The sequence below is a fragment of the Typopeltis vanoorti genome, chromosome 15 (genome assembly GCF_054136105.1).
Source record: "Typopeltis vanoorti isolate ZY-2024b chromosome 15, IOZ_Tvanoo_1.0, whole genome shotgun sequence".
Lineage (NCBI taxonomy): Eukaryota > Metazoa > Arthropoda > Arachnida > Uropygi > Thelyphonidae > Typopeltis > Typopeltis vanoorti.
In genome coordinates this window covers 94,788,583-94,812,827 of record NC_143563.1, presented here as the reverse complement: position 1 = coordinate 94,812,827, position 24,245 = coordinate 94,788,583, and the positions used below count along the sequence as shown (strand labels likewise).

Here is a 24,245-nt window from a genome sequence, read left to right as displayed (position 1 = left end):
ATTCATCTCCTAATTACATGATGAGAGGATATTATTATTATTATTACTTGACACTTCCAGGGAGTCCAAAGACTCATCGAGGATATCATTGAGTAAATAGTGAGGTCAGTATTCAGACTTCAGGAATGCCTCAGACTTGAATGCCAATACCATTTTAATATGGACAAAAAACAACACTAATTCAAACATGCTACAAAAGATTGATAAACAACTCATGATCTATTAAATGCCTTAATCAACTTCATTAAACACTTTGCTGTTATAAACACATTAAAATAACTAAGATGAACTTCTTGGCAATCCTTATTTGGATTTAAACTAGATATCAAAGATTACTTTTCAGCCTAAAGTCTTTTAATCTGAGGAATAATTCCTCCTCCCCTTTGTCCTACAATAATATAAAGGAGAGGAGTAAGTCTCTACTGCTCAGTGGAAGCATTCACTCATATATAAGCAATTCTTTGGAAGACTTTAATTTCAGGTAAGCTAACAATGCTTCTTTCCTCTTCAAGGACATTCATTTTCTTATCACAACATAAGACTATCAGCATAATTTCTGATGAATCTGAATCTGTTTTCACACCACTCAGCTCACACTGAGTTTACAACCACCTACTTAGCAAAGATCTGAGCTCACTACAAAATTACTTGGAACACTGGGGACTATCTCCTAATCCCAGATAAATTGTCATTTTTACTTTCCACCTAAATAACCACAAGGCTCATAGAAAAGTAAAAAATAAACTACTGCAATCCTTGTTACACTTAACCACAGTCGAACTTACCAAAAACATTTGGAAAGAACTAAATAAAGATCATCATCATCATCATCAAATTCCTGCCATGTACCCTCAAGGGGTGTAAGGATATGATAGTACTACATGAAAAATTTACATCATTACTAACTTCCTATCTACAATTTTCCTCCAAATCAGTCTGTTACTTGTCAAAACTGCAATATTATCAGATCTTATATTTCTATCGTTTAAGGCACTTTGTACCGTATCAATCCACCTATATCTTGGTCTTCCTCTGGGTCATTTTCCTGCCAACCTGGCAGAGAACACTTCTTTGGCTAATCTTTCCTTGCCCATTCTGTTTAAGTGACCATACCACCTGAGGTTGGCTCTGCTAACGCATTCCTGGATGCTGACAATGTCAAGTTCTTTCCTAATATCTTCATTTTTAATATGATATTGCCATTGATGCCATCTGTTCATGCCTCTAATCTTTCTCAGGACTCTCATATCTGCAGTCTCTAGTCTTTGGCCAAGTGTTTTACTTCTGACCCAGCTCTCAGGTCCATAAGTTAAAACTGGTTTGAACACTGTCTTGTATACAGCTAATTTAGTATTCTGACTAATTTCTCTTATTTCATATTAATTTATTCAATTGACTTCCTACCACACCAGATTTGTTTATTCTGTTGTCTATTTCTATATTTAATTTACCATCTTCAGTAAAAATCGTGCCTAAGTAGCTGAAATGTTTTGCTTGTTCCACAGGTTCCCCGTTCACAACACATTTGACATTTTCAACAATTCTGCCTATTTTCATTGTCTTTGTCTTTTTATTGCTGACCTTCATACCATATTTATTACAACAGTTATTCAATTTAGTCAGGGAATCTTGCAGACTTGTAGCGGATTTATTTAGAAGCATAACATCATCCGCATAAGGCAAAGAGCTGATATCAGGTTTAATACCACTTTCTTTCATAATGTGATCCATATAGATAATGAATAACAGAGGGGAAAATGTACATCCTTGTCTCACACCAGACTTAACATTAAACCATCTTCCTGTCTTCCTTCAATTCTAACTACTGACTTACAACTCAAATAAAGAGTATAGAATATATCAAGTATTACAATGGAGCATTATATCAAGTATTGCTTGATATAATGCTCCATTGACAGCATATAACTATAGCGTATTGAATAGCTTCTCCCTTGGCACCTTGTCATATGCCTTTTCAAGATCGACAAACTTAAATATAAATCTTTGTTATATTCCCATGCTTTCTCGACTATTTGTCGTAAAGTGAAGATCTGATCCTGACAGCCTCTATTTTGGCCTGAATCCAGCTTGTTCTTCACCAAGCTTTTCTTCCACAATTCTTCTCAACCATTTCTCAAGTATGCTTGCATAAATCTTACCAGGCACACTCAGTAGGGAAATACTCACATTCAGTTCTCACAATCAGTTTCCCTTTTTATATATGGGTACTATGAGAGCTCTACTCCAATCATCGGGAATTCATCTCTCTGTCCAGGACTTCTGAACTATGCAGTGCAGCCACTGCATTTCTGGTCAAATATCATCTACTCCTGCTGCCTTTCCACATTTCAAGCCTTTGATGGCTTTTTCTACTTCAAGTATGGATATGTATTCCTGACTGTATGCCTGTTGAGTGTTTTTTACCACTGTGCTATCACTGCTTGTTTCATTTAGCAATTTTTCGAAGTAATTACTCCATACTTCAAGGATATCTTTTTCTCCTGTTTTCATGTCACCGTTATCATTTCTAGCTCCTTTTGCAGCACTGTTTCCTCCATTCCTAAGCTTCTTCAACAACCTCCGGAATATCTTACCACCTTCTTGATATTTATTTTCTATGTTCTAGCCAAAGTCCTCCCATGACTTTTGTTTAGCTAGTTTTACACAGCGTTTAGCTTTCTTACATTTGTCTCTGTATTCTCTAAGAGCACAAGCTGACTTATTTGCCAGGAACTTTGGATATGCTTTATTCTTTTCCTTCATGCCTCTCTGGCTGAATCAATGAGGGTTTTCTTCAAGACTTGCCACTGAATCTCCGAGGTTTGGTTCCTGTTCTCAAACTCTTTCATTTTTTCTTCAATAATCTTTGTGTATTTTAGTCTACAGTTCACATCTGAGAGCTGCTCAACTTTTATTCGCTTTAAAACTTTCTTAGATGTTATTCTTTTCAATATGAAATTCTATTTTATCTTGCTGAAGACTAAATAATGATCACTTCCAATTTCAAATCCTCTGTACACTCTGGTGTCCTGCACCAGGGAGAAAACATCACTATCAACAATAACATAGTGAATGAGACTTTTCTTATTCCTTGCCTCTTCTCTCCATGTGATATCTGCACTAAACTTCATAAACAAGGTGACAAACACAACTTGGGTTTATAATGCCTCAACTCTTAGAACAGCTGCCCAGGCTCTAGTCTTCCCTATTGCAGAGTACTGTTCAATAGTTTGGAGCTGAAGTCACCACATGACTCTTAGACACAGCTTAACATAATAATGAGAACTATTTCTGGCACTTTACAGTCTACTCCTCTCCCATGGTTACTTGTTCTTTCCCACATCACTCATTAATGGTTCAGAAGAAAAGAAGCTATCATCAAAAAAATAAAGAAAATAAAAAATAACATGTATCTTCCTATTCATTAGGATATTTCCTCGTTTTCAGCATGCCACCTTGCCTCCCAATCTCCCATATGGCTTGTGGAATTACCAGATGATGGTCCTCCAGGACTGGTGGAGAAAACTCTGGAATGAACAATAAACTACAAACAAGTACCTGATCTCAGATTCAATCATTGAACTACCAGGATTCAATCTACCTCAACACCTCTGGAATCAGCTAAACAGATTTAGGATTGGACAAGGCCACTGTGCCCACTTACTACATCTGCAGGGAATTTCATAGTCACCTTTTGCATGTGTGTAGTGCTGTGCAGACTATGCATCATATCACCGATGACTGCCCCATACACTCCTTTCCTTTTGCATTTACTTCCAGACAGTGCCTTCAACTGGTTAACTGAACTGTCATTCTGTATATAGTTTTGCTCAATAATTTTTTGTATTTCATCTCATATGCTAAATAAGACATAACTTCTCGGTCTCTATTACTGACAACTGTTTTGATGACTATTTACTGTCCTTCCAAGTTACAACTGATGACTTTCTATCATCTTCTTGAGTCTATCAATGCCTGAGATCTCTACTGATGAGTTGAGTCATGGTACTTCCTGTTTACATTCTTGTTAGTTTCAGATTTTAAGTTTAAGACTTTAATGGCACAAATGCCATTAGTACAGGCAGTGAGTTTTCTACATTTAGCCCTTTCAAAGTCAGCCTAAACACTATTAATTACTTTTGTTAATGACTTCTGCTATGGGCTTCAGCATAGGCTATGTATGAAGCTAGTGTTTTTGTCTCGAGCCACTTCCAACATGCTTTATTCCTAAACTGCTCTGGAGCACCTCTTGGAAAAACATGGCTTGGATACTGGGTGGAAATTTTAAAATGAAATTAAATGAAATGAAGACCCTCATACAAACTGGATAATTTCTGCAACACAGTCACATCAAGGAATAGGACATGGAGAATGAAAACAGTAGTTTGACCATGGAAAAGAAAAGTCTCAGAGATCATACCACTTGCATTGTTATGGTGCCGAAGGATATAAGTATAACAGTACACTATGATATATGAGTATAACAATATCCTGGAAGGAAAACTGGTTAAGAAAAGATCCAGCATGTTGGATGAGCAGAGAGGACTGTCAAGGTCATCTGGTTCACAGATGAACAATTTGCTTCAGGTTACTGCAAACAGCTTTAAGCAGTGATCTAAAGTTATAATCAGTGACAATCTGAATTGCTATTTAGTAATAGCAATCAGTAATAGCTATTACTAAATATGTTTTTAATTGATTTCCATGCACTACTGATGTCTCATCTTTCAATTTCTTTTGTCTATGATATTACCTCAAGTGACTGCTCTCTATTATAATCACCTGTCCTGTCACTGCACATAATCCAACTATTCCCAAGACCTCCACATTCAATTCCCAATGTCAAGACTATGATCATTCTCACTAGCTAGGAAAGAAATGGTCTCATCTCACTGGTAACCAAATCCAAAACTCCTAACACTCTTGTGCCTTCACCACATGCTGTACAGAGATAACTGTTCCTCAAGGAGTTCAGAAATTCAACTTCCTCATTTGCCAAATGCTAAGTCCTCTTTCCATTGTATTTTACCATAGATGAAATCTCCAATAATGGTTATCCATTTCAGACTAGACTAGTTACACTAATTGATCAAACCATCTCATGCTTATTGTCCTTATGTTACTCATTCTATAACAGCACCCTACTATATATTCAGTATTATTAAACAACACCTCATACTATCTCTCTCTCTCCTGATTCTCCAATTTGAGTGAACTCTTTTGCTCTCAAAAGTAATATTTTCTCTTTTCTTATCTCTTCTCTTTTCTTATCTCCTCCATGCTGCCTTTTCAACTTCAAAAATTTATTGTAACCAAACAAGATGTAATAAAGTGATAGTGTGTCTGTGTGTGTAAATAATCAGTAACTCTTTAAATCTAATTACCCATAGCAGCTTTTGCTGTCAACCAAAAGTTCGCATATCATGTTTCTTTGCCAAATACATCGGTTGGCACTGTCTATCCTGATCTGTTAATGAAATTTCTTGTTCCCATAATAGGTTTCAACCCACAACAAAAGGAGGCATTGACAAATACATTTACATACTACAGTTAGCACTGTGGCACATAAAACACACATAAAGAATGTGATTTACTACTGCTTTGGTGAATCATGATTTTCTAAGCAAAATGTGAAAAGCAAATGGAGTTTTATTGGGCTATATCATAGTAGTAGAGAAAGTCATAATGAAAATTTTGAACAGAATCAATAAATTGTGAAGGAAGTGTTATTGATTTTTATACAACAAACTTCAGCTAATTAAAATTAAACATCTGAAGTTATATGTATATTCAATAATTATCATTGTCATCATTAATTTCCTGATAATTATCTCAAGGGATATAGAGGATATGATATTGCATCATTAAGTTTACATTTACAACCACACTACAGAACAACTTCTGGCGTTAGAAAGCAGATATAGTAATGAAGAGAGATGGTGGTGTTTGGGTGATTGATGTTCAGGTAGTGGGTACTAGGCGTTCACTTACCTATTGCCATAAGAGCAACGTTCAATACTACGAGCAAAATTCTAACCTTGCCAGGCAAAAAGAAGAGGAGTTTGGGGTGGTTTCTCGTTTTACCAGCACTACCATCTCTATGAATGGCAGAGTGGCACCAGCTATAGAGATTTGTCTTTACTTGATTTATCTAAGAGTGATGTTAAAATTATTTCTTTGATGGCCCTGCAGGGTACACTAGTGGCTTGGTATTACCATCAGCGCATGAAAAAAGGATACCAAGGACTGGCGTTAGGTGATACCCTTGTAATCTTTCTTTTTATGTAAAGACTTCGGTCTTCTTAAGTCCTTTTGTACGCTATGTAAGAGTAGTACTGCTCTATCAGTATGAAGTATTATAAAATAAAATAAATTTACATTATTACCAATCTACTGACAAATTTTCAGATTTTCATCCAAAGTAGTCTACACTTATCAGCAGTCCCATATTGTCAGATCTTATATTTCTACTCCTAGGTAATTCTATAACTGCAACTGCAATCAATCCATGAGATTGTGGATATGTTTTTAGCCATCTTAGCATCAAACTCCTGTTTTGCTAACTTTACTCACCCATCCAGTAAGTGACCATACTACTTCCAATTAGCTTTCACACACATTCAAATGGTAACAATGCCAGGTTCCTTCTTAATATTTTAATTTTTACTATAACTCTGGTAGTGATATAATCTAATCACTCTCCTAATTTTTTGCAGAACTCTTATATCTGTGGTCTTCTCTAATCTTTGATGAACTGTTATTTCTAATCCAATTCTCTGATCCATAAGTTAAATCTGGTTTGAACACTGTCTTGTATGCTGACAGTTTAGTGTGTTTTTGGTTAATTTCTATCTTATTCGTATAAACTTAACAAAATAAGCAAAACAGTAGAATAAGCAAAGCTGGCTCCCTGCCATGCCAGCTTAACTTATTCTACTGTCTATTTCTATATATACAGGGTGTCTCAAAAAAATCTATACACACTTCAACAGCTGATAACTCACTTAATTTTCATTATTTTGCAGGTTTAACGGATTTGAAATAATGGCTGAAACCAGACTAAGCTTTGAGAAAAGAAAATTTATCCTAAAATGCTACTGGAAGTATGAAAACGTAGTGGAAGTGCAAAGACAGTTTAGAAGAGAATTTCAACAAGATCCACCTATGAGACTTACTATCACTCGAAAGATAAATTTGAAGAAGATGGAACTGTTCAAAATGTCCATAAGCAACGTTCAGGAAGACCACGAACAGAAGAAACGTTGATTGAAACGTATTGTCAAAGTTCAAGAAAATCCGTGTGACAAGCATCTCGTGAGATAGGAGTTTCAAAATCAAGTGTCCATCACATGTTGAAGCGCAGTCATTGGAAAAGTTACATTCCAAGAAGAGTACACGCTCTGAATGAAGATGATCTAGATAGGAGAATGCAGTTTTGTGAGTGGTACTTGGAAAAATGTGAAGAGGACATACAATTTCCAAGACGGATTGTGTGGAGTGATGAGGCCACATTTAAATTAAATGGGTCAATTAACTGGCACAATTGCACTTTTGCGCCTGAAAATATCTTCAGGACTAAATATAGTGTTGTACTATCTTATCCAGTAAGTAGTGCAACACCAAGGCAACTCGTGGCAAAGGTGGAGCAAGCTACCAGGCACTTCTAACCCAGTATCTCCCATTTGCCACGAGTTGCCTTGGTGTTGCACTACTTACTGGATAAGATAGTACAACACTATATTTAGTCCTGAAGATATTTTCAGGCGCAAACTTTGTTTGCTCTCACTGGGATAAAGGATTAAACTAAATCTATTATAGTCTAACCTAGTGATAAATAAATTTTCAACATCTTTCTCTAAATCCAGAGTAATTTTTAAAAAAGGTGATAAACCTTTTGGCAACTCCCATAGGCACAGATGACTTGCTACTGCTTCTGCCTGGTATCTCCAGCTCTGGGCCTGGCTCCCACTGAAGAGACCTCAATAAAGGTCGAAACTAGTCTGGGTAGATGGCCAATCCCTTTAATGCATAACAGTATACATATCCACATAGGAAATGTGTTTTGCATTATGGGAGATACTGGGTTAGAAGTGCCTGGTAGCTTGCTCCACCTTTGCCACGAGTTGCCTTGGTGTTGCACTACTTACTGGATAAGATAGTACAACACTATATTTAGTCCTGAAGATATTTTCAGGCGCAAACTTTGTTTGCTCTCACTGGGATAAAGGATTAAACTAAATCTATTATAGTCTAACCTAGTGATAAATAAATTTTCAATATATATATATACTTTGCCATCTTCATTTAAAATTGTGTGTAAATAGCAAAATATTTTATTTGTTCTATAGGTTGTCCTCTGTGAATGCAGTTGAAGTTTTTCATAATCCTCCCTATTCTCATGGTCTTTTTAATGCTAAGTTTCATGCTAAATTTGTCACAGTTGTTGTTATTCCATTTAGGTAAGGAATCCTGGGTGTGTTTTGGGATACATCATCATCATCTACATACAGCAAAAAGCCCAAATCTCTGATTCTGATATCAGATTTTCACTTTTTTTCATAATTCATGAAGATGATGAATAAGAGAAAAGATAGAGTGCATCCTTGTTTTATACCTGATTTTACATCGAAACTTCTTCCTATATATCCTTCAATTCTAACTGCCATCTTACAACTTAAATAAAGACCATACTGCTCTGTATAATGTTTCATTTACAACCCCTCCACAATAATTGTAGCATACTGAACAGCTTTTCAAGAGAAACCTTTACAACTTTGTTGTAAGGTTTTTTTCAGATCCATAAAACTTTAAATACAAATTCTTGTTATATTCCCACAATTTCTCAACTATTTGTGACAAAGCGAAAATCAGATCCTGATAAACTTCTTCCTATATCTCCTTCAATTCTAACTGCCACCTTACAACTTAAATAAAGACCATACTGCTCTGTATAATGTTTCATTTACAACCCCTCCACAATAATTGTAGCACACTGAACAGCTTTTCAAGAGAAATTTGTTGTAAGGTTTTTTTCAGATCCACAAAACTTTAAATACAAATTCTTGTTATATTCCCACAATTTCTCAACTATTTGTGACAAAGCGAAAATCAGATCCTGATACCCTCTATTTAGTCTGAACTCAGCTTGTTCCTCTCCAAGTTTCTCTTACACCATTTTACTTAGTTTCTTCTCAAGTATGCCTGCAAAAATCTTACTTGAAATATTTAGAACAGAAATTCTGCTGTAATTCTTGATTCCTTTTACTGTACTCTTTCTTTAATTTCTAGGATTTTTCAATAGCCTCAAGAATATTTTGCCATCTTCGTGCTATTTATTTTTATATCATTACTGAGGTCGTCTGACGACTGGTTTTCTCTGTATTCTCATCCACAATTATTATTATTACTCTTATATTACTATTATTATTAAGAGAGACTGCCAGAGGGTCAAGAACTCATCGAGGGAGGCCACATATTACACACATCAGCCGCCATACTTGTTCTTGAATTCATTCAAACAACTTGCACACACAACATTCAATAACAATCCATTCCAATCACATACACCACCCTATGAGAGAAAAATCCAAATCTTACCCCTTTCTTGCCCGCATTCATTCTCAGCTTCCAAGGATGCCCTCTCATCCTTTCCCCACCCTCCATAAAATGAAAAATTCCATCAACTGAAATCCTGTATGACCCCTACAGAAGACAGAAATTTTTAAATCTCAATCATATCACCCCTCTTTCTCCTGTTTGCTAGTGTGTGCAGTCTATAAATTTTCAATCTGTCTTCAAATTGTATTCAACAATCAGATATCATTTTTAACACACTCTGCACTGTATCAGAATCACCAAGGAAATAAGGAGACCAGAGCTGTGCACAATAGTCCAAGTGAGGTCAGGTCTTACCGAGGTCTCATAACGAAGCAAAATGACAACCTTATCTTTACATGTCAAAGTTTGTCAACGAAACAAAGCAATCTTTTTTTTTTTTTTTTTGGCCCTTGAACTTCAATTTCCTATCTTCCAAGATCCCATCCTGATCATTTACTTCTACCCCCCCCCCCCAATATAATATGACACTGAAATTCTAATCTGACCGAAATGCATGACTTTACGTTTACTAAGATTGAAGTGACAGCCATTTTCCCATGCCCATTCAAACTATTCTGCAAGTATTGCATATCAGCCACACACCTGATTATCCTGACTATCTTTGCATCTCAGCAAATAGGTGTATGTAGCATGTCAAATCCTTCCCAATGTCATTCATGTACAGATTGAATAACAATGGACCAAGGACTGTGGTACACCACTGGTTACCTTAAATCTTGCAGGCTCATATACCCCCATATACCACTTTTTAATATCTATCAGTCAGCCACCCTTTTATTCATGCTAATATTTTATAAACAAAATCCATGTGCTCTGTGAAAAGGCTTAACAACATCCAAAAGTATCATGGTGTATCCATCCAACTTGTCTAACTCAATGGCAACATTATTATAGAATGTGAGCACGTTGCTAAAACATGACTTTCCCCTTAGTAAATCCATGCTGTTCGTTGCAAAGCAGAGATTCTCTGTCAACCGATTTCTGAATACAAACCCTAATGAACTTTTCATAAATATTCACCACCACTCCAAAGATACTAATAGGTTAGTTGGTGAATACATCGTCTTTGCACCACCTTTGCACAATGAGATTACCATACATTTTTTTCAACTCCTGTGGAATTTCCCTGTTCTGAGACTCAAATTATATAGCCTGGTCAAAGGAATAGCCAGTTCTGCCTGAACATTATTTTAGCATCCATGTTGATATTAAATCACCCTATTGCTGAATTCTTATTCAGTTTGTGAAACAGCTGTAATACCTCCTCCTCATACACCTGAGTTTCTTCATTCAGTGAAGAGGCAGCCATGAACACAGCATTGTACACCAGGTTGACAGCAAAATGACACTCGTTTGTTGAACAACCTTTTCTGCATCTGTCACCTCATACCATCTGCATTCAGTAGTTATTTTTTCATATTCATTCTTTCTTTTACTTGCAGCATAACAATAAAATTCTTTGGGGGTTGTCTTTAGCTTACAGAGCCAGTTTCTTTTTGTACTCAGACTTAGCTTTCCATACAGTTGTGACTCTTCTGCTTATAATTTTCATAATGGACATCATCCTCATGCACATGGTATTCCTTCCACATCATCCTTTTCTTATGAATCTCTTGCTTGATAAGATTACACATCCATTTGACTTTTATCCCATTTATTCTTCAAACTCTAGGAACACATTCAATATTGCATCATTTAAGTATTTTTTAAACACTGTCCATGCACAGATATCTGGTTGGCGAGTGGTTAGAGTATTTGATCTTCAACCAAAAGACTGCAGATTCGAATCCAGCAGTGAGCATGGATGTTTGTAATTATATGTGAAATTACTAGTGGTGGTGTGCAGTAGATGTCATTGGTGTAGTTGTAGTTTGTTATAGTTGGTAGATTGAGACAGAGTTGGTGGTGGAGACAGAGAGCTGAAGAGTAGGTACAATCCCTCTATGAGTTTTGGATTCCCTGGAGGTGTCACATAATAATAATCATCATCAAATTCCTGCCATGTACAGGATACAATAGTACTAAAAATTTACATCATTACTAACTTCCTATCTACAATTTTTCTCCAAAATAGTCTGTTACTTGTCAAGACTCCAAATTATCAGATCTTATATTTCTATCTTCTAAGGCACTTTTTACCTTATCAATCCACCTGTACTTTGGTCTTCCTCTGGGTCTTTTTCCTGCCAACCTGGTAGAGAATACTCATTTTGCTAATCTTTCCTCTCCTATTCTGTTTAAGTGATTATACCACTTAAACAGAATGGGAGAGATTAGCTCTGCTAACGCATTCCTGGATGTTGACAATGTCGACTTGTAGCGGATTTATTTAGAAGTATAACATAGTCCGGATAAAGCAAAGAGCTTAGATAAACATCTTCAATTTATATATCAGGTTTAATACCACTTTCATTCATAATGTGATCCATATAGATAATGAATAACAGAGGGATATCATGTACATCCTTGCCTGACACCAGATTTTACATTAAACCATCTTTCTGTACTTCTTTCAATTCTAACTGCTGACTTACATCATCTGGATAAAGCAAAGAGCTTAGATAAACATCTTCAATTTATATATCAGGTTTAATACCACTTTCATTCATAATGTGATCCATATAGATAATGAATAGCAGAGGGATATCATGAATAGCCGAGGTTATCCTTGTCTGACACCAGATTTTACATTAAACTGAGAGAGGACTTGAAAGTATTGTTAAAGGTAGCAAAAGAAAAGAGTGACAGAGTTAGAATGGTGAGTCTGTTACCGCGGTATGACAGAGAGGAGTTTAGAAGGGGGGCCATAATCGCAAATGATATTATGCGCAGGTTATGCGGACGGTGTGGTGTGGAATTTGTGGACGTGTGGAATGAGTTTGATGGGCGAAAGGACTTATACAAGATGAATGGCCTGCATTTGAATGGACTTGGTGTGCGGAGACTGGAAAAAGTGTTGCTGAATGAAGTGAAAATGGATGTGCAGAACCAGGGAAACTAGAACTACCAAGGAGGGGGGGAAGTGGATATCCAGACATCAGTAAGACAGTTGAGTGTAAAAATGTATATAATGTACCTGAGCCAGCAATAAGGACAAAAAATGGGAATGGGATATTTAGAATAACGCATCAAGATAGGGGTGGGACAAAGGGAACACTGCAATTCATGTATACTAATGCCAGGAGTATTAGGAACAAGAAGGAAGAATTTTTGGCCTTGATTGGCTCTTCCTGGCCACAGGTTGTTGGCATTAGTGAAACATGGCTGACGGAAGATGATATAGTTAGTGGGATAGAATGTGTGGGTTATAGTATGTTTAGGAGGGACAGAGAGAATAAAATTGGGGGAGGGGTGTTATTGATGATAGCTGATGAACTGCAGCCAAGGAGAATTGAAGTATTGCAGGATAGTGAAAGGAGCTCATTTGAGGCTATTTGGTGTGAGATTGATACTGGCAGAATAAAATATACAGTTGGGTGCTGCTATAGACCAGGTGATGGAATAGATGGTGGAGATGGTATGCATAAACAAATTGATGAAATGAGTGGAAGGAGGGTAATTATTATGGGGGATTTCAACTATGGTAACATTGATTGGAAGGAGGAGAGGACACATGTGAGGAAGGAAATGGATTTTATTCAATTATTAAGGGATAACTATCTGAAACAGCATGTAATTGAAAATACTAGGGGTGTGAGAGTGCTTGACCTGGTAATAGTATCTGAGAATTTGACTGTAATGAATATGACCACGTTGCCACCTATTGGTGAGAGTGATCATAAGGTCTTGACCTGGGAGGTGGCTAAAGGTGTGAAATTTGTGATTAAGACAGGGTATATGTGGAATTACCGTGCTGGCAAGTATGACAAGCTTAGGAGACTGCTTGGATCAGTGCCATGGCATGTACAACTGCAAGAGCTGGACGTCGATAGAGCATGGGAAGTGATCAAAGAGCATTTACAGGAGGTTATGGCTGATTGTATACCTTAGGTCCGAATAGTGAAACAAGGAGAGGTTAAATGGATGAATAACACCATTAAGCTTGAGCTGCAAAAAAAGAAACAACTATGGAGGGAATTTAAAGAAAGGGGTGACCTGCAGGCACATGAACGGTATAAAGTACAGTCCAAAAGGGTAACAAGTGTGGTAAAAACAGCAAAAGCCAATTATGAAAGGAAACTAGCTATGCAAGCAAAAGAGAATCCCAAACAGTTCTTTCAATATGCTGCAAGCAAGAAAAAAACTGTACATGGCAAAATGATTTTAAGGAATGACGATGGTAAAGAGTTCACTGAACCAGTCGATATAGTGGAGTTACTGAGCGCGCACTTTGCAAAACTATATCATCCAGGTGGTGATGTTGAAAAAAATGAAGGAACCATTAGTTTATATGGGAATTGTGATGAATGAAGTGGAGGTGAATAGTCTATTACAGAACCTTAATGTGAATACATCTGTGGGATTGGATGGTATACCGGCACGGGTCTTGCATGAAGCGGCTAATGAATTATCAGTGCCCTTGACCATGTTGTTTAATCTGAGTCTCAGGTCTGGCTTAGTCCCGAAGGCGTGGAAAGAGGGGAAAATAGTTTCACTGCATAAAGGAGGATCCAAGACTATGGTTGCAAATTACCGACCGATCAGCATATCAGGAGTCGTTGTCAAGGTCTTGGAGAAAGTAGTCAAGGGAAAAATACAGGAATGGATTGATGAAAATGAGATACTGTACAGAGGACAGCATGGCTTTGTGAAGGGTAGATCATGCCTCAGTAACTTGCTCAAGTTTTATAACAAGGTGACGGCTGAACTGGATAAGGGAAATGGGTTTACAGTGATACTGCTGGACCTGGCAAAGGCGTTTGACAGGATACCACATGGAATTCTAATCTGTAAACTACAACATATGGGAATGGATATAGGGTTGGTGAGATGGATAGCTGGGTGGTTGATGGAGAGATATCAAAGAGTAGTTTATTCAGGAGTAGAGTCCAAAAAACGGCCTGTGACTAGTGGTGTGCCACAGGGTTCTGTTCCCTCGACCACTGCTGTTTAATTTGTTCATTAACGATATAGGGAAGGGTCTAAGTGGGACAGTTCATTTGTTCACTGATGATGCAAAGTTGGGTAGGGTGATAGTGAATTCAGAAGATGTCAAAGTCTTGCAAGATGACTTAGATAGATTGGAGTTCTGGACTAAGGAGAATGGATGTCAATTTAATGTGACAAAATGTAAGGTTATGCATTTCGGAGTGAAAAGATTAGCAGCAGTATACCACATTGGTGGAACTGTACTCCAAGAGATTGATGAGGCCAGGGACTTGGGAGTATTGGTGGATAGGGAGATGAAGTTTAGGGGGCACATTGCGAAAGTAGCTAAATCAGCTCATCAACTCACTTGGTTGTTGAAAAATACCTTGACGAGCAGAGAAAAACAAGTTATTGTACCTCTGTACCGAGGCTGATAAGACCTCATCTCGACTACTGTGCCCAGATTTGGTCACCTCGGTTCCTTCTTGATGGGGAGGAGGTTGAGAGGATCCAGAGGCGAGTGACTAAGATGATAGCAGGTCTATGGAATGAACCATATGAGAACAGGTTGAAGATTTGTGGGTTGCAGAAACTAGTTGATAGGCAGAAAAGGGGAGACATGATTGAGACATTCAAATTGCTAAAAGGATTCTATTGGATTAATTCAGATGATATTTCTGAGATCAGGACTGGTGGTGGGAGAACTAGGGGACACCCATGGAAGCTGGGCAAGAGCGTGGTTAGCAGGGGTGTTAGAGCTGGGTTCTTTACTTTTAGAGTGGTAAATGAGTGGAATAAGCTGCCAGAGTCTGTTGTGGGTGCTATGACAGTGAGCGAGTTCAAGGCAAAGTATGATAGATACTGTGAGAATGTTGAACAGCTGCGTGAACATGATGTTTAGGGCCTCCCTCGATGAGTCTAAGGACTCCTGGAGTAGCCCGTGGTAATAATAATAATAATAATAAAAAACCAATCTTTCTGTACTTTCAATTCTAACTGCTGACTTACAACACAAATAAAGAATAAGTATCGCCTGATATGATGCCCCACTGTCACCATATAACTGTAGCGTTTTGAATAGCTTTTCTCTTGGCAACTTGTCATATGCAACTTGTCACAGATCTTTGTTATATTCCCATGCTTTCTCAACTATTTGTCGTAAAGTGAAGATCTGATCCTGATAGCCTCTATTTGGCCTGAATCCAGCTTGTTCTTCACCAAGCTTTTCTTCCACAATCCTTCTCGACCGTTTCTCAAGTATACTTGCGTAAATCTTACCAGGAATGCTCAGTAGAAAAATACCTCTGTAATTCTCACATTCAGTTTTATTTTCCTTTTTATATATGGGTACTATGAGAGCTATACTCCTATCATACGGAATTCATCCCTCTATCCAGAGCATCTGAACAATGCACAAGTTGTAAGTCACTGTAAGACTTACAACTTGTATACCTCCATACTTGTGCATTTCTGGTCGAATAGCATCTAATCCTGCTGCCTTTCGATACTTCAAGTATGGATATGTATTCCTGACTGCATGCCTGTTGAGTGCTATCACTGCTTGTTTCATTAAGCAATTTTTCGAACTAATTGCTCCATACTTCAAGGATATCTTTTTCTCCAGTTTTCATGTCACCTTTACCATTTCTAATTCCTTTTACAGCACTCTTTCCTCCATTTCTGAGCTTCTTCAACAACTTCCAGAATATGTTGTCACCTTCTTGATATTTATTTTCTATGTTCTTACCAAAGTCTTCCCATGACTTTTGTTTAACTAGTTTTACTTAGTGTTTAGCTTTCTTACATTTGTCTATGTATTCTCTAAGAGCACAATCCAATCTGACTTATTTGCTGGGAACTTTTGATATGCTTTTTTCTTTTCTTTTCTTTCACTGCCTCTTTAACTTCCTGTGTCCACCATGGAGTTCTGATTTTGCTATCCTTGCACACAACCTCACCACATCCCTCTCTGGCTGAATCAATCAGTATTTTCTTCAAGACTTGCCACTGAATCTCCAAGATTTGGTTCCTGTTCTCAAACTCTTTCATATTTTCTCCAATAATATTTGTGTATTTTAGTCTATAGTTCACATCTGAGAGCTGCTCAGCTTTTATTCGCTTTAAAACTTTCTTATATATTCTTCTTTTCGATATGAAATTCAATGTTATCCTGCTCAAGACTAGATGGTGATCACTTTCAATGTCAAATCCTCTGTACACATCACTATCAACAATAACATAGTCAAAGAGACTTTTCTTATTCCTTGCCTCTTCTCTTTATGTGAATTTGTGCACATTTTAATGTTGGAATATTCTATTAGTAATAACCAGTCCATGTCCTGAGCAAAAATCCAAGAGTATTCGCCATTATTATTAGTTTTGCATGTCTGGCAATCATTTCCTACTCTGCTTTTTACACCCTCTGACCAAAAAGAAACCAAACTTTTGATAGAAAATAAAACATAATTGGCCTGTTTTATTTTTCTATCAAAAGTTCGGTTTCTTTTCGGATTTCGGATGTGGATTTATAGAAGTTGTAAGTCTTACAGTGACTGCACTGCATAGTTCAGAAGGTCTGGATAGAGGAACGAATTCCAGATAATATGAGTAGAGCTCTCATAGTACCCATATATAAAAAGGGAAATAAAACTGAATGTGAGAATTACAGAGGTATTTTTCTACTCAGCATTCCTGGCAAGATTTACGCAAGTATACTTGAGAAACAGTTGAGAAGGATTGTGGAAGAAACACTTGGTGAAGAACAAGCTAGATTCAATCCAAATAGAGGTTGTCAGGAGACCAGATTTTCACTTTCCTCCACTTCTACCTTAATAGAACCTTCTGTATGATCATAGTCACAAATAAATCTCATTTTTTTCTCCATTCTGATATTTCCCACATCACTCTTCTTGAGACTGCCTACCATTCAAGTAGATTAGCCTGTTATTTAGTGTTGAATACTATAGCTTCTCCTTCTTTTCCTCTATTGTCATGGCCTGAATATACCATTTTGTATTTATTGCTCAGAAAGGTCATGTAATAAAATTAATAATAATAATTTAATACAATTAATCCTTGATTATTACTTTTATCAAGAAGAAAAACCAGAGTTATGTAACACTTTCCAAGCTTTTGATTTTTTCCTGGCCTGGTTGGACGAGTGGTTAGCGTATCTGCTCTCCAGCTATAAGGCTGTGGGTTCGAATCCCACTGTGGTTAATGATGTTTGTGATTGTCTGTGAAAACACTAGTGGTTGTTGTGGGCAGTAGATGGTGTTGGTGTAGGTGATGTTTTGCTGTGGTTGGTAGATTGAGTGGTGGAGGTGGAGAGTTGTAGAGTAGGTGTCCTCCCTCGATGAGTCTGTGAAGGTGGTACGTAATAATAATATATTCTTCCTATCCAACAACTGATACCATGGCACAGATTTCAGCATACCCCTCAGTTGGTCAAAATGTATTTGATTTGTAGTTCAGCATGTAACCTTTCCTGAATGGAATATTTGTAAACTTAGCCACTTCCCAAGTGAATACCATATAGTCACTGTCACCAACTGGACACAGAGGTCATTCTTTTAACTGAAATTCCCTCTGTCACTATAATCAAATCCAACACTCTTTGACCTCAAGTTCTTTCTGTCACATACTAATTGAGGAAGTTGTCTCACAACAGCTCAATACGTTCCTTCTTCTCATGATACTTCACGGCCACTGATTTCTATGTGTGGATAATTAAAATCTCCCATTATGATTACTTGTTTCACATCCATCATCTTTATTTGGTGATGCATTTCTTCGTCACTAGCAACCAATCCACTAGGGTCTGTAACAACACCCCACTATGTAATTGATTTTGTTGACCTCCACCTCACACCAGATGGCTTCAAACTTGCTGACGGATGAAAAACGTTTACTAGTATTACAGTCATAGGTCTTAACACTAATTGGATTCAAGTCATCCAATATCATTAGCAGCATTCCCCTCCTCTCCTATTCTGTCTATACTTCCTAAAAATACTGCATCCTTTACGCTTAATACCAGTTGGTATGTCTTATTATGACAGCCAAGTCTCACTAATGCCTACAATCTGAGGTACCAACGTATTAACCGAGGCAACAAATTCTACTCATTTGTTTCTGATATTCCTAGCATTAGTGTACATATATAATAAACGACATGCATGTTTCTTTCTTTTTTTTTTTTTAATACTCTTGTCTGTAGTATGTGTGAGACAGTTGGACAATTGCAGACCTCTGTTCCTATCTTGTGTCTTATTTATGCAAACATCTTTGCGCATGCTTAATGGTCCGAACTGGATGAACACAAAATCTAAATCATTTTCTCCTCATAATCATTTCAATGATAATACCCATTCTCATTATTAACACAGTTACATTAAATTATCACTCTTACACACAGATTCTCACCATTCTTCCCATCATAATTTAGTTTCCCTGGCTTTCTGTGTTAGGTTTCATAGCAATTATTAGTTTTTCAAGATTCCTGATACCAAATGCATTCATGTGTAGGCTGCCCTCTTATACTTCCCTCAAACTCACTTCACACATCCAAAAACTCGCATCCATTCCTTCTACATAGCCATTGAATCATTTGCCATCATAGCCCTTCTTCTTAATTCATTTTTATCATACCTAGGTAATATACTACTTATGATTTTCACTTTCTTACTCTTACTTCTTCTAACAATGCTTTCATATCCTCTCTCTACTGAACTAACTACTAATTAAGTTGTTAGTACTTAATACAATCACAATTTTTTAAATTTTCTTTTTTGTTTTTCAATTGTATGTGCTATACTTTTAATTTTTGCTCTGGGAAAACTTGAAGTTATAACCCACTCATCAACCGCATGTTTTATGGTAGATAGGCAGTTGAAATATATTTGTTGTTTCTTATTTTGCAGCTTAATTTTCTTATCCTTTCTATGTTCATTTAAATGCTGCTTGACTTCCTGTAATTCTTGCATCACCTGTCTAATAATTTGCTTTAACTACACAATTCTGGAGAGTAAATCATTTTCAATATCCTCCTCAATATCTTTAACCTCTTTAGTGGGGCAAGTCTTCTTGTTCTTGACTTTGTTTTTCTTAGCACTATGTTTCTTGTCTGATTATGATAGATAAAATTATGGGAGACTCAAATAATGAAAATTATTAAATTCTTTACTACAAACAAGCAAAATTAGTTACCAATAATTCTTTTGAAGTATACAAAAAAAAATAAAACTATGTGTAATTATATTTTAAGCCATAGGAAAAAAATCTAAGCAATATTTAAATTCTTTAAGATATTTAAATATTAAAAAAGAGCTACTTTACCATTGGTCCTGGAGCTCCCATTTTTCCAACAGCACCTTGTACTCCCTACAGAATAGCAAAATATAAGTTAAAAAAATGACAAACCAATACAGTAAAATGCACATTAAAATAGCATTATTATTGTCTTCATGAAGTCCACTACCTCACTGCAATGCCAAACACCCTGAGTAATCCTGATTTTGCTATTTTGAATAATACTATTATTCTTCGTCCTTAAAAAGAATTCAATTTCTTAGTTCTCACCCATTTATGCTGAACACTTGTGAAATCAGAAAACTAATGTATACTTCCTTCCTCAATAATTCATTACATAACTCTAAGTTCCTGACCTACTATGCAAATATGTATATGGCATACCAAAGAATTGCTCCTAGTACAATTATCATGTGTATTTTAATATCTCTGCCTTTCCAGTACAGCACTCTTGTTTTAGTAATCTGGTTGCCTGGGGGGGGGTGGGGGGGGGGGGGGGTGGGGGGGGGGGGGGGTGGGGGGGGGGGGGGGTGGGGGGGGGGGGGGGTGGGGGGGGGGGGGGGTGGGGGGGGGGGGGGGTGGGGGGGGGGGGGGGTGGGGGGGGGGGGGGGTGGGGGGGGGGGGGGGTGGGGGGGGGGGGGGGTGGGGGGGGGGGGGGGTGGGGGGGGGGGGGGGTGGGGGGGGGGGGGGGTGGGGGGGGGGGGGGGTGGGGGGGGGGGGGGGTGGGGGGGGGGGGGGGTGGGGGGGGGGGGGGGTGGGGGGGGGGGGGGGTGGGGGGGGGGGGGGGTGGGGGGGGGGGGGGGTGGGGGGGGGGGGGGGTGGGGGGGGGGGGGGGTGGGGGGGGGGGGGGGTGGGGGGGGGGGGGGGTGGGGGGGGGGGGGGGTGGGGGGGGGGGGGGGTGGGGGGGGGGGGGGGTGGGGGGGGGGGGGGGTGGGGGGGGGGGGGGGTGGGGGGGGGGGGGGGTGGGGGGGGGAAATTCGGTTTAATGGCACATTCTGTTTATGAATTTTAGGTAGTCCATATATACAGAGGGTGGATCCAGAATTATATGGCTTCAGTTTATTAGTCACCTGAAGGTGACTAATAAACCATCTGGCCTATAATTTCAACAGGCCAGAAGATGCACTATCAGAAATCAAGAATAATAATAATTGCTATCTGATAAGGGTAACAACAGTTATTCTAAACTACTAATTAGACATTTCAATTTGCTTCTATATTCAAAGATTGCTTGACCTACCTTCTCTTAGAGTATGACCCTACACAGATCACATTACTTAATATACTCACTTCTGTACTCTGTGGGACCCAGATTAACAACTTACAGATCTATTCTTATCTAATGCCTTACCCAGTCAGACATCCTTGCACATGCTTAATAAGTCTGAACCAGATGAACACATTATGCATCCTCATCTCTTTCTTTCCTCAATCATTTACATGATAATGCACACTCCTCTAATTAACACAATTACATAATATGGGTTACCCAAATTTCAAGCTCCCTTGATTCTCTGCATTAGTTTGAGCTCATACCAATTAATAGTTTCTCCAGCCTTCTGATACCAAATGCATTCACGTGCAGGCCATCTGTCTTATACAAATCCATTTTTCCCTCAAACTCACACCACATATTCAGAAACCAGCATCAATTTCTTCTATACAGCTTATTATTATTAACATCTGACCTCTATGGAGTCAGAGACTCATCATGGAAGGTACACACTACTGTACATAATGCTCATCCAACCGTGCCTTAAACTGATTCAATCTGTCTACATTCACAATACACTCAGACAAAGCATTCCACTCACCAAATACTCTCCATGCAAAGAACCTACTCTTCACTCCTCACACCCTCCTTATACAGTTTCCAGCAATGGCCTCTTGTTCTACTCCCTTCTCTCATTCTATGAAAAATCTCTTCCATGTCAACCTGATAACAACCTCTGACTAGCTTACATGTCTTAATCATATTCCCCCCCCCTTCCTCCTATTCATGAAGCTTTGCAACTTAAATTCTCTAAATCTGTCCTCGTACTCCATATTCCAAAGACCACTGATCACCTTTGTGAATCTTCTCTGGACCTTTTCCAAAATATTCTCATCACCATGAAAACCCAGCATTCAAATATGTGCACAATAATCCATGTGAGGCCTGATCAAGACTTATACAATGACATCAAAACCTCTTTATTTCTGCATGTCAGGGCCCTCCGACACCACTGCCATTATCCGATGCGACGTCTTCACAACTTGTGCAATGTGGCCCCTGAATTTCAGGTCCTTGTCCACCACAACTCCCAGATCTCTCATCTTCCCTACTTCCTTTAAAGTTTCCCCACCAAGTGTATACTTCGTATCCAATTGATGCTTACCAAATCTCAAAACCTTACACTTTGCAACACTGAATTGAACAATTCCACTTACCTGCTCATTCATGCAATCTATTCAAGTCCTCTTTTAAAAGCCATAACATCTGCTTGACTCTGCATTGTTCTTCCCAATTTTGCATCATCTACAAACAGCTGCATATTACTAGTTAAACCCATCCCAATATCATTAACATGCAAACTGGACAACAGTGGTCCCAAAACTGAACCCTGAAATGCACTATTAGTGACCTTCCTCTTTTGGGAAACTGCACTCACATATACAACTTTCTAATACCTATCTGACAGCCAGTCAGTGATCTAACTCAGAAGTCTGTTATCCAATCCCATCTGTTTCAATTTATTTAACAGCTTGTTGTGTGGCAGTCTATCAAAAGCTTTTGCAAAATCCAAGTACACCACTGCATATGCATCTCCTCTGTCCAAGGTATTTGTCACCTTGGTATAGTACATAAGTAAGTTAGTAAAACATGATCTCCCGTTAACAAAGCTATGCTGATAACCACAGAGAATACTACTGTATCAGCCCATTTCTGTTTCCTACTTCTCACCAATCTCTCCAATACCTTCACCACAACTCCAGATATACAGACTGACCTATAAATTAAAGATACCAAGAAATTATATACTTGGTTTAATCTTTTAAACCAAGTATAAGCAAATAAGTTTGCACTTAAAGTATTTTCAGAACTGGGGCAACTCGTATACAGAAGCTAATGACTTCACATCACTTGCCTTAGTAGACTGACTTAGAATTTGAAGCTGCAGCCTTAACACCACCCTTATGCAGTGGAACAATTTTACCTCCCTTTCACTCCTTTGGAACCTGTGCTGTTGTAACAGGTATGCCAATGCTACTGCCAATTCCATGGAACATTCCCTTAAGACTTGTGATAATATGTCATCAAATCCAATCACCTTATTGACATCAAGGTTATTTATTTCCTGAAATACCTTCTGTTCACTCACAATTAAGCCATCCTCTACCATGTTCTCTACACTTAAGTTCCTCATGATTCCACCCTGATAAGGTTCTTCTTCTTATTGTGCTATCTTCTATCGAAGGTCAGCGACCATCTTGGCGAACAAACTGCACTCTTGTGCTAATCTGAGCAGTTGTGCACTGCTCTTTCCTGTCCACGATGCACTGCTCTTTCCTTGATGTTGTCAAACCATGATATTCTTTTTCTTCCTCTAGTTCCTTTGCCACCAATTCTTCCTATCAAAATAGTTTGTAGAAGTTGGTATTTGCTGTTTCTCATGATGTGGCCAAGATATGATGTTTTTCGTTTCTTGATTATTTGTACAAGATGTTTAGCTTTGCCAATGGATTTTAAGACATCTTCATTGGTAATTTTTTCTGTCCATGATATCTTTAGCATTCTTCTGTATAGCCACATCTCAAAGGCTTCGATTTTCTTGATGGTTGTCGCCTTCAATGTCCATGTTTCAACTCCATAGAGCAGAATAGACCATACGTAGCATTTCAGCATTCGGCATCTGACTTCCGTGTTTAGGTCTTTATTGCAGAATAGTGTTCTCGTTTTCACGAAGGACTGCCGTGCAACTTCAATCCTTGTCTTTATATCTATTTCTGGATCCCACCATTCATTAAGCCAGCAACCAAGATATTTATATCTTGACACTTGATCAATATTTTTCCCATTGAGTGTCAGTTTCATTGATGAGGCTGGATGTTTACTGATGATCATGTATTTTGTCTTGTTGATGTTTATATTTATTCCCATTCTTTGGCTTTCTATGTATACTCTGTCAATGAGTTTTTGGAGATCCATAATATTATCTGCAATTAGCATGGTGTCATCTGCATATCGAAGGTTGTTAACAATCTTTCCATTTATTGTGATTCCCTCTGAACATTCTTCCAATGCTTTT

At 38.1% G+C, this 24,245-nt stretch overlaps 1 protein-coding gene across 1 annotated transcript in view; it reads right to left on the bottom strand.

Annotated features, from left to right (window-relative positions):
• LOC150098992 (uncharacterized) overlaps positions 1-24,245 on the bottom strand; it is a 700,419-nt gene that overhangs the window by 481,453 nt on the left and 194,721 nt on the right. Inside the window, exon 13 of the mRNA XM_090405788.1 lies at positions 19,984-20,028. Coding sequence (XP_090261914.1) covers positions 19,984-20,028 — 45 coding nt within the window. The remainder of the gene's footprint in view (positions 1-19,983; positions 20,029-24,245) is intronic.